At 45.9% G+C, this 14,606-nt stretch overlaps 1 protein-coding gene across 1 annotated transcript; it reads right to left on the reverse strand.

Annotated features, from left to right (window-relative positions):
- Window positions 1-1,252: 1,252 nt before the first annotated feature.
- MAIP1 (matrix AAA peptidase interacting protein 1) lies at window positions 1,253-14,483 on the reverse strand. The gene is made up of 5 exons (XM_064451934.1): window positions 14,002-14,483; window positions 12,969-13,040; window positions 4,438-4,564; window positions 3,325-3,475; window positions 1,253-1,514 (listed from the first exon to the last, which is right to left on the reverse strand). Exons 1-5 carry the CDS (start codon window positions 14,341-14,343, stop codon window positions 1,436-1,438), a joined length of 771 nt encoding a protein of 256 aa, XP_064308004.1. The 5' UTR covers window positions 14,344-14,483; the 3' UTR covers window positions 1,253-1,435.
- Between the last annotated feature and the right edge of the window lie 123 nt (window positions 14,484-14,606).

A 14,606-nucleotide genomic window follows, 5' to 3' on the forward strand; every position in this document is an offset into this window, starting at 1 on the left:
TTACTATGTTAAATATGGCTGACTGCAGCTTCTTGCAGCACATCCTTCAGTAGCCAAACTAGACATGCTACCATTTAGCATCACTCCAGCAAATGGCCCACAGAGTAATAAATATTTTTTCGCTTTGCCTCAAACTCTTCCAGACTGACTGCATACAAAATGGCTATATATAATTTTAAATACAGAATTTTGCTTCTCCCCTGAAGACAAGGCTCTCTTCCAGAGGACGAATCACCGATTCTCCATTATAAGGCCAGGCTGCTGCTGCTAAGGCAGAGCAAAATACGATAACTGTTTTGGCAAGATTTCACATAAAAATTTGTTGATAAGCTTTCAACTTAATGATTTAAACTAATGATTCTCATTAAATCACTGCATCAAAAGAGCTGAACTACAGAAAATTTACTTTTTACTTTTCAACTACAACTACTGTGAATCACAGTAATACTTACTTTACACTTTAAAAATACTGCATGAATCTCTACAGCATGCCTGGGTAGAAAGTTAGCTTTATCTCTGAAGTTGAGATAGGGGATTAAAAACCTGTTATGATGATCTCCTGTTGATCTGCATATAAAAAGCTCAAGTTACTTACCCCAGGGATCTCACGTTCCAGAAACAGAGATAATCTGAGAATTGGGAAATTGCTAAATTGCAACATCTATTTTTAATGATTTTTTCATTTCTTCAATAAGCACTTCAGAGGACTTAATTTAGTTTCACTGTTGGGTCCTCTTTTAAATTCATGTTTTCGATTTATTTTTCTTTCATAAACCTCTAAACTTGGAATTGCCTGTATGTTATTGAATTGAAAGGAATGTTGTTTTTATTTTTCAAAATATATATGTATACATCTTTGATCCATTTCCCAGTGCAATGCTAAAAGCTTTTTCTTACTCCAATCTTGTACCAAATACTGATAATGGCTCTAACCTTCTTAATCTCAAATATATTCAAAAGCGAGATTACCTCAAAATGAACTGCTGAGGCTAGACAATTTAAGAAGTCCATCTACCCGTATTTCATCTTGCATACTATTCAGTTATATATTGTACGGTCCCTAGGGAAAAAAGAAACATATGAAAATAACTCAGAAGGGCCACCAGCCATGAAAGTGTTGTTTATCTTCTAGTAGTACCATTCCTTCTCAGAATGTAGGAAGTCGACATACCTGTAATACTGGCTTGCGTGAAACAGCGCTGTGTAAATGCCTTAGATGAGCATTAGTACTAATTAAACTTGTACTAGCCTGTTCCAGGGAAAAGGCTTTATTGTAACGCATATTGTGAATTTCAGGAACAATTCTGGGAAATCAAACATACAAAATTCATCCCTCTTTTGGAGGAGAAAGCAGGAAAGGAAGAGAGACCAAAAAAAGCCCAGTTTGTTATAGCAGAACATTTACAACAATACATAAAAAGACTGCAGAAGGCATTTATTCTAATAGCCTTGGATGCTCAATCCGTGTAATTGTCCAGTCTGGTTTTGCTCCTTCTGTAAATTCCCTTTGGAACCTGGAAAGACAGTAAGTGAAGAGTCGTTAAAATTTAGTAGCTCTTTTAGGATCACCCACAGGAAATCATGAAGAAATATTTTATTTCAAAGTTACTCCTGTAAAAGCTCGTTAGACTCTGATGCTTATGCCCCAAAATGGAAGATCAAACTTATTTCTATAGTAAGATATGAAATGCATGGACTTCAGAGTGCTTTGGTTCAAAACCTACAGATAGGATTAAGCAGCAACAGCAAGACCCTGATATCAAGAAAGCATCCAGTTTTCATAGCAGTAACTATGAATACAGCTTTGTGGCAGATCTTCACCTCTAAATAACAGGTTTCATTTAATGGGATGGTAACTGTATTGTAAAGGGAAATCACATGCTACGCATCCTACCTGCAAATTTTCATTTTTACTCAACTGTACTTCAAAAGACAATATATTTTCATAAAAACATTGAAGATCAAGCTAACAGTAATACTGAATCTCCCTGAAAGAAATTTCTGCAGTTGTTGATAGGAAAATGAAAGCATCCATCCCTATTTTCAAAGAATCTTCCTTTTGTTGTCATTAATGCCTTCCTCCTAAGCACATCAGTTCTGACTGCTTGTCACCTAAAGGGAAGTCTGAGCTTCAAGCTGAGTATTCAAGCTCCCAACCTGCAAACTGGGGACAAGAGCAGTTTAATCTCATTGCTTTGCAATTACATGCAGATCCACTCCTGGAAATTGTCTTCTCCAGACACCCAAATACTTAACACTAGGCTTCCAAGGCCTGTAGTATCTTTGCCCATTTCAGCTTAGGTTAGCACTGTAAATAGCAGAAGAAACATTTACTTGCAAAGATCTTTTTGATGAGGATTAGGAACAGGTATTTAGGGCTTTAAGGGGAGGCTCTTGAGGTTAATGGAGCCTCAGAAGCCTCCAACTCTACAAAAGATGCTGAATTCGGCTAAGTGATGGACCCACAAAAATCCATCCAGGCAAAAAGCACTGGTGTCCTCAGTGTGTTTCCTTTGTTTCAGAGCTCCTGATCACCTAGACCCCATAGTCTCTCCATTTCAAACGTGGGCATAAAAGTCATTAATGATATTGCATTTCTCTCACAAAAATCCACACTTTTTCCTACTTCTGAGAATGTTATTTTCAGTACGTTTTGCTAACTATGCAGATATTTCTGCACTGCTTTGAGATCAGTTAAGTAATACAGATCTTACAAGCTTTTCTATGAAAATCCATCTAGCTAACGTGTGCATTGAGGGCTTGGATCAGAGTGGCATGAATTATCTGAACACCAGGTGATACCTGCTTTGTTCTGCCTTTCTGCAGAAAGCATTTTGGTAAAGAATTTCCTCTTTCATGAGCTACTTTTTCAGTTAATTGCTGCTATGACTTTTGTGTGGGAAGAGAGAAGTCAACAGCACCACACTTCACTGCTTGGCTTGACTGCACTGCTGTTACTTGTGCTACAAGAAATGGGAAACAAGGACTGATACTGGCCTATTTCCTGAAAGCTGTCGCAGAATAGGAAATGATCAGAAACCTCATTCAGTGCTTCAACTGTTGCTTTTCTTGACAGAGAAAGAATTCCCATTAATCTCAACTCAGAAGCAAGGTAATAACATAATGACTTTAAGGTATATTTTAAAAATTTGGCCTAGAATAAAAACTAGAAAGGTGGATGAGAACTGAGATTAGAATCATGGTAAATTAAAACATACCAAGTTCTGCACCGGCACAGTGTGAATGCTTTCAGTTGCCAAACTGCTTTCCACACAGCTAGCCCATGTACATGAAGGGTGGGGGGAAGAGGACATGTAAACTTACTCATAGTTTGCTGTTAAAAGATGTCTTTTTTCTTTTGTGCTTTCATCTCCAAACACAATCTGGAAAACTTTGGTTTCACCTGGTACTTCATCAGGTAGGTTAGCACCATTCAGATACCAGAAACGCATCAGAATACTAACAAACTTCCTTCCTGTTGGAAATAAATCAAAGCAAAAGGTAGACCTCATTTTTCTCAATGGCCAAATACTCCTAATTGCTATCTAGCATATATTCTAGTGAGACCCTAGAAGAGCAGTTGCCTTCAGCCATAAAGAATGCAAGATAGACTAACAAACAATAAAGCTATTTAAAGCCATATTCGTGCTGTTTAGCAACAATAAAAATACACTCTGTAAAAAGGTATGTATTTTATCATGAGTGTTGTGTGACACTACATAATTGAACAGCATGAAGAAACGCTGGTTACAAGGTCTAAAGCCAACTACTGATGCTACAAAAGTACGTAGAGTAGTTGAAACTCCAGAGCAAACTAAGAAGAAAAAAACCTTCCTATCCTCAAAGTAGGAAAAAACCTCACTGGCTCTGACAATTTGAAATGCTCATTGGAAGACCCATGGTTAAACTATAAACCATCTCAACTGTGTCCGATAGTGAACTGAGCACATAATGGCAGTATTTAACCAGCTCAAACAAGAAAAACTTGTTTGAGCTCATCATTAGCTTATTAAAAAAAAAAAAAAGAAGTCCTAGAACAAAGTATATTCCATGAAAGCTGAATAGAAGTGAAGACAGCAGAATTTATGTAATTATCCAGCCTTCACTATTCTTCTTGGAAGATACATTTTCATTGCTGAAGCAACAGCTTTCTGCATATAGGAGAATAATTGTTTTTGAGTGGTTTGAGATTGCTCAGGACTAATAATGTAAAAATCTAAAATTACAGAAGAGAAGGAATGAGCAAGACCTAAACAGAAGTCCAAATAGTACCTTATTTACAATAACCTCTCAGGTTCTAGATGAACTAGAAACAATAAAACAAGGAATGAGAAACAGTACTCAAAAAAACACATCTGTAAGGAGGATGCCTGCTTAGTAGCAAAACCAGGAAACAAGGCTGCCCATTGCTGAAATCTTTTAGAATTCTAAACATACCATCATCATCATAGTAAATGCGAACATCTCCTTCTGTTGTGTACATGATTGCATCAATGTCAGCTGCTAAAGCATCCCTGTGGTTGTCAGGGAGCAAAGAAATCTTTTCCTTCAGCACCTGAAGTACCTAAATTCAGAAAAACTGTCAGTTTTTCATTAGGAAATTGAAGTAACAATCTTTTCTGCTGCAGTTAATAAAATGAACTATACCGCTAAAACATCCATACAACATATTCAACAGCAGAAGTGAAAAAGCACTGGGAAGTTTGAGCACTTCCAAACCCTAATTCAGCGACATTAAAGACAACCCATCTAATGGTCAAACCAATGAAAACAAAGTGTTTTCAAAAATGTTTAGAAAAAGCTACTATCAAAACAGAAGTTGCAAAGCAAGGCATGTAAGCCCAGAAATGACCAGTTAAGCTTGCGTCCACAATCATACTTAGACTCCTACACTCTGCCTTCTCACTGCTGATTTCTCACTATGTGTATATTCCTTAGCTTTTGATTAAATTATTTCTCAGTTACCTTTCATTAATTTCATTGAAAATCAGTTCCATTACCACTAAGTTTACCTTTGTCATTTTGTGATCCACATTCTCATTAAAAAAGTTCAAACACTTGCAAATCAGAAAAGACTGAAAAAATCATTGCTCTGGGACTTAAGTACCATACTGCATTCACATCCATGGTATTTGAGTGCCCTAAGACCGACATAGTTGTGTTAAGTAGAAAAAGGGTGTGTTACACAAACTGAACAGAAGCACCACCTCAAACTCCACATGAGAAAGACATGTCACAAGGAAGGATGAAGCTGTACAGTGCTTATTTTTAGCTCATACGCAGTTTTTGGCCTAACTTGAGTTGCCACACTTTAATAACAAACAAATCCAGAGGCCACATGGAAGCAGGAGATCTTCACTAGAAGACGTTGGTTTCTAGTACATTTTGCCAGTATAAAATTCACTGGCCAAAGAAACAACAAAGTCGTATGGTATCACAGCCTCACCCACTACATGCTCGGGTTACATGAGGTCTCTGGATCAATGTTAACGTGATCACCTGAAGAATTTAAGATGAGCAGAGGAAGAGGAGATGCTCTTTCAAAACAACTGTAAGAAACAAACTCACATTTTATTGCTATCTCTCCTCAGAGGGAGGAGGCAAGATTGTCCATTGGGGATGCACTAGAACAGCACCAAAATTTCTGCTGCAAAGGCATGGGTGGCAATAGGGCAGGCCAAGCCGACAGCCAGTAAGAAGGCAGACATAGACCTGAAGTATCTCCTCCACTTGACTCTGATGCATCTGCTACCTCCGTCCCCTGGGAAGGCCAAGACAACTTCAGCAATTAAAAATTCATAAAAACACAGAATACACAGCACTGATGTTTAACCAGCCAGCTCAGCCATATTCCTAAGACCATGACAGAAGACCTTTTGGCCTTCCAGACAAAACCAGTAACGGCTGTATGATCTCCTCGGGGGGTGGGAATGTATTAGTGCAGCAGGGATAAGCACAAACCAGTTTCTTTCTTCATCAGAATTCTGGTGCACAGACTGAAAGCGTCAGCTATCTGCCTACACCAGCAGAAGTATGCAATTCTGCCTGCCATCCTGAACCCACCACCTTTGAATCCCTTCGCAACAGGTCCTTACGCTCAATTGCAAGAATTTGGAGGTTTTTGTTTTGTTCTGTTTTTTAAATACAGTAACTTTAAATTAAACTTCATGCCTTGAAACTAAACATAAAAAAGCTGCAGGACAAACAATTGCCCTGTTTTGCATTTGTGCTGGTTTTGGCTGAGAAGGGGTTAATTCTCCTCAGTGTGGGGGTCGGCTACCTTTCCAGCTTCCCGCGCTCTGCCGCGTGGCGGGGGGGGCTGGGAGGGGCAGGGCCATGGTGGGGGCGGCTGACCCCGACTGGCCAATGGCAGGTTCATTCCATACCATGTGACACCATGACCAATATATTGAGGTGGGGGCAGTGGCAGCGAGGGCGGAGGCGGCGCGGTGTCGGGTCAGCGGGCGGCGCGCGGCTGCGGCGCGGGCAGTTTGTTCCGGCGGTTCGTTCCCCCTCTCCCCTCCCTTCCCCCCTCCCCCGGGGCTTTGCGCCTCTCGTTGTTCTCCTTTACATTGCATTTCTACTGTTGTTTTCTTTTAATTCTCGTTGTTCTCCTTTACATTGCATTTCTACTGTTGTTTTCTTTTAATTTTAATTATTAAACTGTTCTTATCCCAACCCACGAGCGTTACCCCCCTGATTGTCTCCCCCATCTACCGGTGGGGCAGTGAGCGAGCGACTGTGTGGGGCTGAGCTGCCGCTAAACCACGACAGTCTTTTTGGCGCCCAACGTGGGGCTCGAGGGTTGGAGATAACAACAGCTGCTGGTCACAGCACCATGTTGTCCTTTTTGCAGTTGGTGTTACAGATTGGTGTTGGTTTGTTGAGTCTGCTGTGTTCTGCTGTGATCAGTAACGTTTTGCCTACAAGATTTGTTATACAAACACTCGTTTTCAGCTTTATCTGGTATTTGGGGTTTTTGCTGAAACCGTTACTGTACTTTGGATACCACCTTGTTGAGGCAATTAGCAATTATACCTCCTCCTCTGAGAGATTTTATATGGAGGAAATACAGAATAATACCTTTGCAACTTTGTTCTATGATGTCTGTGCCTTTGTTACAACAACGTCTTTGTATCTTGAACATCCTTGGGTGGTTAAGGTGCACTTATTGTTAGTTTTTGGGCAGGTTGTTTTGGTTTTGACTAAGCAACTTAAGAATATCACCCAGAAATCTGCCCCGAGGCTTGATAGTTACGAGTGGCAGGGCATGTGGGATAGCATGGGCAAATACCTAGGGCAGTGGGCACCCCCAGTGTTTTGGAGTTTCACCCCTGAACAAGTGCAGAATCCTAAAAAACTAGTAGAATATTTGGAGAAAGTATGTTGTTACGCTGGGAACTCCAGAGAGACACAGATAACTGCAACATGCTGGGGTCTGGCCCATGCATACCGAGCCCTGCTCAACAGCATTCAGTGCCCCCAGGGGGAAGAGAATGTCTCTGGATTGAAATGCAAAGTGACTGGCGCTGTAGACAATCCAGCCCGGACGACAGGCACTGCAGCCACTCAAACCCCCACAACAAGTACCAGAGCTAGCTCAGAAAATAAACCCGTACCAGTATCAGTTGCCCCCATACACAAGACAAAATATTGGAAGCGGACATCAACTCGTTTAGAACGGGATGATGAAGAACCAGGGCCATCGCGGGGAGAGGAGGGAGAAGTAATAAATGAAATAGAGACCACCCGATCCCTGTCCTTAAGCGAGTTGCGAGATATGCGAAAAGATTATAGCCGTCGTTCAGGTGAGCACATTGTCACCTGGCTGCTCCGATGCTGGGATAATGGGGCCAGTAGCCTGGAACTAGAGGGAAAAGAAGCCAAACAATTGGGATCCCTTTCTGGGGAAGGGGGCGTTGACAAAGCAATAGGAAAAAAGCCACAAGCCCTCAGCCTCTGGAGGCGACTCCTGTCTGGAGTGAAGGAAAGGTATCCCTTTAAAGAAGATGTTACATATCGCCCAGGAAAATGGACAACTATGGAGAAAGGCATCCAGTATCTAAGGGAATTAGCTGTGTTTGAGGTGATTTATGGTGACCTGGATGATCAACGGTCATCCAAAGATCCAGATGAAGCCGAGTGCACACGACCCATGTGGCGGAAGTTTGTACGGAGCGCACCATCTTCGCATGCAAACTCATTGGCAGTGATGTCCTGGAAAGATGACGAGACACCAACGGTGGCAGAGGTGATAGATAGACTCCGAGATTACGACACAAATATCTCTTCCTCGCTTGTCTCTGCTGTGGAGAAACTATCCCAAGAGGTCCAGCAACTCAAAGAAGATCTGTCCTACTCCCCACCTCGACAGAGCAGTGTCTCAGCTGTTAGGAATAAGCGTCCTTTGGCTCAAAGAAGGGGATACACACCACGGGCCACCCTATGGTTCTACCTGCGTGACCACGGAGAGGACATGATGAGGTGGGATGGCAAGCCTACCTCGACCCTACAGGCACGAGTGCATGAACTGCAAGGAAGAACAGTCACTCAGGGGGGCTCTTCCAGGAAAGCTGCTGCTCCAATTTCCAGTGAACAAGTCCCCAGACAGAGGAGTAGAAGCGCAGATTTTATTTCTAAGTGTAATAGAGGGACTCCTGATTCACATTTGCAGGAAGTGAGTTGTGACTGCCATGATCAGGACTAGAGGGGCCCTGCCTCCAGCCGGGTGGAGGAAAGGGATAACCGGGCTTACTGGACTGTGTGGATCCGATGGCCTGGCACGTCCGACCCACAGGAGTATAAAGCTTTAGTGGACACCGGCGCACAGTGCACCTTAATGCCATCGAACTATATAGGGGCAGAACCCATCAGCATTGCTGGAGTGACAGGGGGATCCCAAGAGCTAACTGTATTGGAGGCCGAAGTGAGCCTAACTGGCAATGAGTGGCAGAAGCACCCCATTGTGACTGGCCCAGAGGCTCCGTGCATCCTTGGCATAGACTACCTCAGGAAAGGGTATTTCAAGGACCCAAAAGGTTACAAGTGGGCTTTTGGTGTAGCTGCCTTGGAGACGGAGGAAACTGAACAGCTGTCTACCTTGCCTGGTCTCTCAAAGGACCCTTCTGTGGTGGGGTTGCTGAAGGTCAAAGAACAACAGGTGCCAATCGCCACCACAACAGTGCACCGGCGGCAATATCGCACCAACAGAGACTCTCTGATCCCCATCCATAAACTCATTCACCAACTGAGGAGCCAAGGAGTCATCAGTAAGACCCACTCACCCTTTAACAGTCCCATATGGCCAGTCCGGAAGTCCAATGGAGAGTGGAGACTAACAGTAGACTATCGTGGCCTGAATGAAGTCACTCCACCGTTGAGTGCTGCCGTGCCAGACATGCTAGAACTTCAATACGAACTGGAGTCAAAGGCGGCCAAGTGGTATGCCACAATTGATATTGCTAATGCATTCTTCTCAATCCCTCTGGCAGCAGAGTGCAGGCCACAGTTTGCTTTCACATGGAGGGGCGTCCAGTATACCTGGAATCGACTGCCCCAGGGGTGGAAACACAGTCCTACCATTTGCCATGGACTGATTCAGACTGTACTGGAACAGGGAGAAGCTCCAGAACACCTTCAGTACATTGATGACATCATTGTGTGGGGCAGCACAGCGGAAGAAGTTTTTGAGAAAGGAGAGAAAATAGTCCAAATCCTTCTGAAAGCTGGTTTTGCCATAAAACAAAGTAAGGTGAAGGGACCTGCACGAGAAATCCAGTTCTTAGGAATCAAATGGCAAGATGGTCGTCGTCATATTCCAATGGATGTGATCAACAAAATAGCAGCCATGTCTCCACCAACTAGCAAAAAGGAAACACAAGCTTTCTTGGGCGTTGTGGGTTTTTGGAGAATGCATATTCCAAATTACAGTCTGATTGTAAGCCCTCTCTATCAAGTGACCCGGAAAAAGAATGATTTCAAATGGGGCCCTGAGCAACGACAAGCCTTTGAACAGATTAAACGAGAAATAGTCCATGCAGTAGCTCTTGGGCCAGTCCGGGCAGGACAGGATGTAAAAAATGTGCTCTACACTGCAGCCGGGGAGAATGGCCCTACCTGGAGCCTCTGGCAGAAAGCACCAGGGGAGACCCGGGGTCGACCCCTAGGGTTTTGGAGTCGGGGATACAGAGGGTCCGAAGCCCGCTATACTCCAACTGAAAAAGAGATATTGGCAGCATATGAAGGGGTTCGAGCTGCTTCAGAAGTGGTTGGTACTGAAGCACAGTTGCTCCTGGCACCCCGACTGCCAGTGCTGGGCTGGATGTTCAAAGGAAACATCCCCTCTACACACCATGCAACTGATGCTACGTGGAGTAAATGGGTTGCACTGATCACCCAGCGGGCTCGAGTAGGAAACCCCAGTCGCCCAGGAATCTTGGAAGTGATTATGGACTGGCCAGAAGGCAAAGATTTTGGATTATCACCAGAGGAGGAGGTGACACGTGCTGAAGAAGCCCCACTGTATAACCAACTGCCAGAAAATGAGAAGCAATACGCCCTGTTCACTGATGGGTCCTGTCGCCTTGTGGGAAAGCACCGGAGATGGAAGGCTGCTGTATGGAGTCCTACACGACAAGTAGCAGAAACTGCTGAAGGAGAAGGTGAATCGAGCCAGTTTGCAGAGGTAAAGGCCATCCAGCTGGCCTTAGACATCGCTGAACGGGAAAAGTGGCCAGTGCTCTATCTCTATACTGACTCCTGGATGGTGGCAAATGCCTTGTGGGGCTGGCTGCAGCAATGGAAGCAAAGCAACTGGCAGCGCAGAGGCAAACCCATCTGGGCTGCCGCACTGTGGCAAGATATTGCTGCCCGGGTAGAGAACCTGGTTGTAAAGGTACGTCATGTGGATGCTCACGTCCCCAAGAGTCGGGCCACTGAAGAACATCGGAACAACCAGCAGGTGGATCAGGCTGCCAAGATTGAAGTGGCTGAGGTGGATCTGGACTGGCAGCATAAGGGTGAACTATTTCTAGCTCGGTGGGCCCATGACACCTCAGGTCATCAAGGGAGAGATGCAACATACAGGTGGGCTCGTGATCGAGGGGTGGACTTGACCATGGATATTATTGCACAGGTTATCCACGAATGTGACACATGCGCTGCAATCAAGCAAGCGAAGCGGGTAAAGCCTCTGTGGTATGGGGGACGATGGCTGAAATATAACTATGGGGAGGCCTGGCAAATTGACTATATCACACTCCCACAGACCCGCCAAGGCAAGCGCCATGTGCTTACAATGGTAGAAACAACGACTGGCTGGCTGGAAACATATCCTGTCCCCCACGCCACTGCCCGGAACACTATCCTGGGCCTTGAGAAACAAGTCCTGTGGCGACATGGCACCCCAGAGAGAATTGAGTCAGACAACGGGACTCATTTCCGAAATAGCCTCATAGACACCTGGGCCAAAGAGCATGGCATTGAGTGGGTGTATCACATCCCCTATCACGCACCAGCCTCTGGGAAAATTGAACGGTACAATGGACTGTTAAAAACTACACTGAGAGCAATGGGGGGTGGAACATTCAAGCACTGGGATACACATTTAGCAAAAGCCACGTGGTTAGTCAACACGAGGGGATCTGCCAACCGAGCTGGCCCTGCCCAGTCAGAATCCTTACGTACTGTGGAAGGGGATAGAGTCCCTGTAGTGCACACAAAAAGTATGCTGGGCAAAACAGTCTGGGTTCTTCCTGCCTCCGGCAAAGGCAAACCCATTCGTGGGATTGCTTTTGCTCGAGGACCTGGGTGCACTTGGTGGGTGATGCGGGAGGATGGAGAAATCCGATGTGTGCCTCAAGGGGATTTGATTTTGGGTGAAAACAGTCAATGAACTGCATGGCACAATGTGAACTGCTATATAATACTGTGTGTCACCTCTGTGTTGTACCAATGATATCAGAGTACGAGCCTCCCAACCCATGGAAGATCAACTATGAAACAAGCTGTGCAGCAGTGATGGAACGATGACTGACTCGGTATGCAGCGACCCAGCGCCACACACCATCTCTCCCACCCGGAAAGACTGATACAACAGATGGAGCCCAGAGTCATGGACTGGATGAACTCAATGGACATTTTTAATGGATATTGTACAGGGAAGGTCCATGAACTAAGGGAATGATGTCTGTGTATTATGTTAAAGGATGGGAAGGGGAGGGGTGGTGGTTGGTATGGTTGTATTGCATCATATGGGACCTGGGCATGGTGTAAATGGTATGGAATAAGGGGTGGAGAATGTGCTGGTTTTGGCTGAGAAGGGGTTAATTCTCCTCAGTGTGGGGGTCGGCTACCTTTCCAGCTTCCCGCGCTCTGCCGCGTGGCGGGGGGGGCTGGGAGGGGCAGGGCCATGGTGGGGGCGGCTGACCCCGACTGGCCAATGGCAGGTTCATTCCATACCATGTGACACCATGACCAATATATTGAGGTGGGGGCAGTGGCAGCGAGGGCGGAGGCGGCGCGGTGTCGGGTCAGCGGGCGGCGCGCGGCTGCGGCGCGGGCAGTTTGTTCCGGCGGTTCGTTCCCCCTCTCCCCTCCCTTCCCCCCTCCCCCGGGGCTTTGCGCCTCTCGTTGTTCTCCTTTACATTGCATTTCTACTGTTGTTTTCTTTTAATTCTCGTTGTTCTCCTTTACATTGCATTTCTACTGTTGTTTTCTTTTAATTTTAATTATTAAACTGTTCTTATCCCAACCCACGAGCGTTACCCCCCTGATTGTCTCCCCCATCTACCGGTGGGGCAGTGAGCGAGCGACTGTGTGGGGCTGAGCTGCCGCTAAACCACGACAGCATTACACTGTTTTTCCCAAATTAAACTAATCTGGCAGTATTTGTAGAAAATGGAAGGCTGAATGCATGTTGCTTCATCATAGAAAATCAATTGCTAGAATAAAAGATGGAAAGCATTTACCTCTGCTGATACAAGTTCCTCCAGCAGGTCAAGTTTATGCTGAGACAGCAGCTTTGAAACCACAGAAAAGGCCTACCAAAACAACAAAAAAAAGGAGAAATACATGAACAAATAACACTAGGCTGGCTTATTTTTCAGACAAATCCATCATTATATGACAAGCTACCCAAATACTCAATGATTTCAGATTTAAATGTTTGTAGAGTATATCACCATTTAGATGGACGCCCTCCAGCATTAAAAAAATTATTCCATAAACCAATAAAAACATCAGGTTTCTTTTCAGGATCTTATTTAAAGCATCAAACCTTTTGGTAACAGGCAAGTGAATGCACAGCTTACTCAAAAAAGGCATTACAGCAATCTATGTAAGGTAGTTTTACTCTCTTTTTGATAATTCAAATAGTCTTTGTCTTTCCCTGTAAATATATTGTTCCTCTTCCCCTTTCCCAGCTCACCTCCTAGTTTCAGTCAAAACTGAAGCTCCAGTTTACAAAATTTCTTTACAAATCTGGTTTAGTCTCTGAGCTTCAGGAAACTCAGCTCCCCTTTCCCCCTTCAATTCTGCAGGTATAGTTACATACAATAACACCTCTACATATTCACATAGTGTACTTGTGAAATGCTGACAGAATGTATAGGATTTTACACCAAGTAAAAACAGAGTCTCCTGAATTGTTCTTAAGCATTTTAACATTCTGTCCCGTACCACTGGCGTGTTGTTTAGGGCTGGGGTTTTTTGTTTAAATGAAATATAACAACTGAAGTTTCACAGCGGGTAACTATAATGTTTACACGATTAACTCCTGAGAGCAGCACATTCTGCTGACAAAGCTGACCGGGTTCATAAATCTGGAGAAACAGATATATGCGGCAGCTCCGTGCCCGCCTAAGCTTTGTCATTTTAGGAAAACCAGCAGAGAGGCGACAGGTTTTCCCTTGAAGCCTCCAAAGCATCTGGCAGCACCCCTCTCCGGGCCGCTCTGCCTCCCCGCGGCGCCGCACCGAGCCCCGCCGCCCGCCCGGCGCTCACCTGCTTGGCCCCACGCGTGAACTCCTCGACGCTGAACTCCTGGTCGAAGTAGAGGCGGATGAGGAGGTAATAGAAGCGAGTGCGGAGCCAGGCGAGGGGGCTGGTGATCCTCACCACCACCACCCGCCGCTGCGGACCCTCGTCCTCCGGACCCTGACCGCCGGTGCTGGCGAACCGGGCGGCAGGCCGCAGCGGGCGGAGCCCGCCCGGAGGCAGGGCCCAGGTGGCGGCGGCGGCGGCGGCAGATAGTGTGGGGAGAAGCGGAGGGACCCGGGCCGCCACCGGCCCCGCGAACGCGCGCGCGAGCCACCGGCCGCGGCCCGGAGCCGCGCGTAGCGCCATGATGATGTCCGCTCTGCCGGCCCCCGCCGCGCCCGCTCCGGCGTGAAACAGAGCGGACGACGACGGTTCCCCCACCGCGGCAGGGCGTCCTCCGGAGGCGGTGGAGGTCCGGGCCACCGGCGGTTCTGGGTCGCGCTGGCTCGGAGGAGCGCGCGGTGTTCCCCAGGACCCCCGCTCCCAGGGCTAGCCCTAGGCCGTTGCTTAGCGGGAGGGCGCGGGGAACGTTTCTGCGCGAGCTCTTCTTTCCGTGGGGGGGAGCGGCG

This window comes from Phalacrocorax carbo, chromosome 5 (genome assembly GCF_963921805.1).
Source record: "Phalacrocorax carbo chromosome 5, bPhaCar2.1, whole genome shotgun sequence".
Lineage (NCBI taxonomy): Eukaryota > Metazoa > Chordata > Aves > Suliformes > Phalacrocoracidae > Phalacrocorax > Phalacrocorax carbo.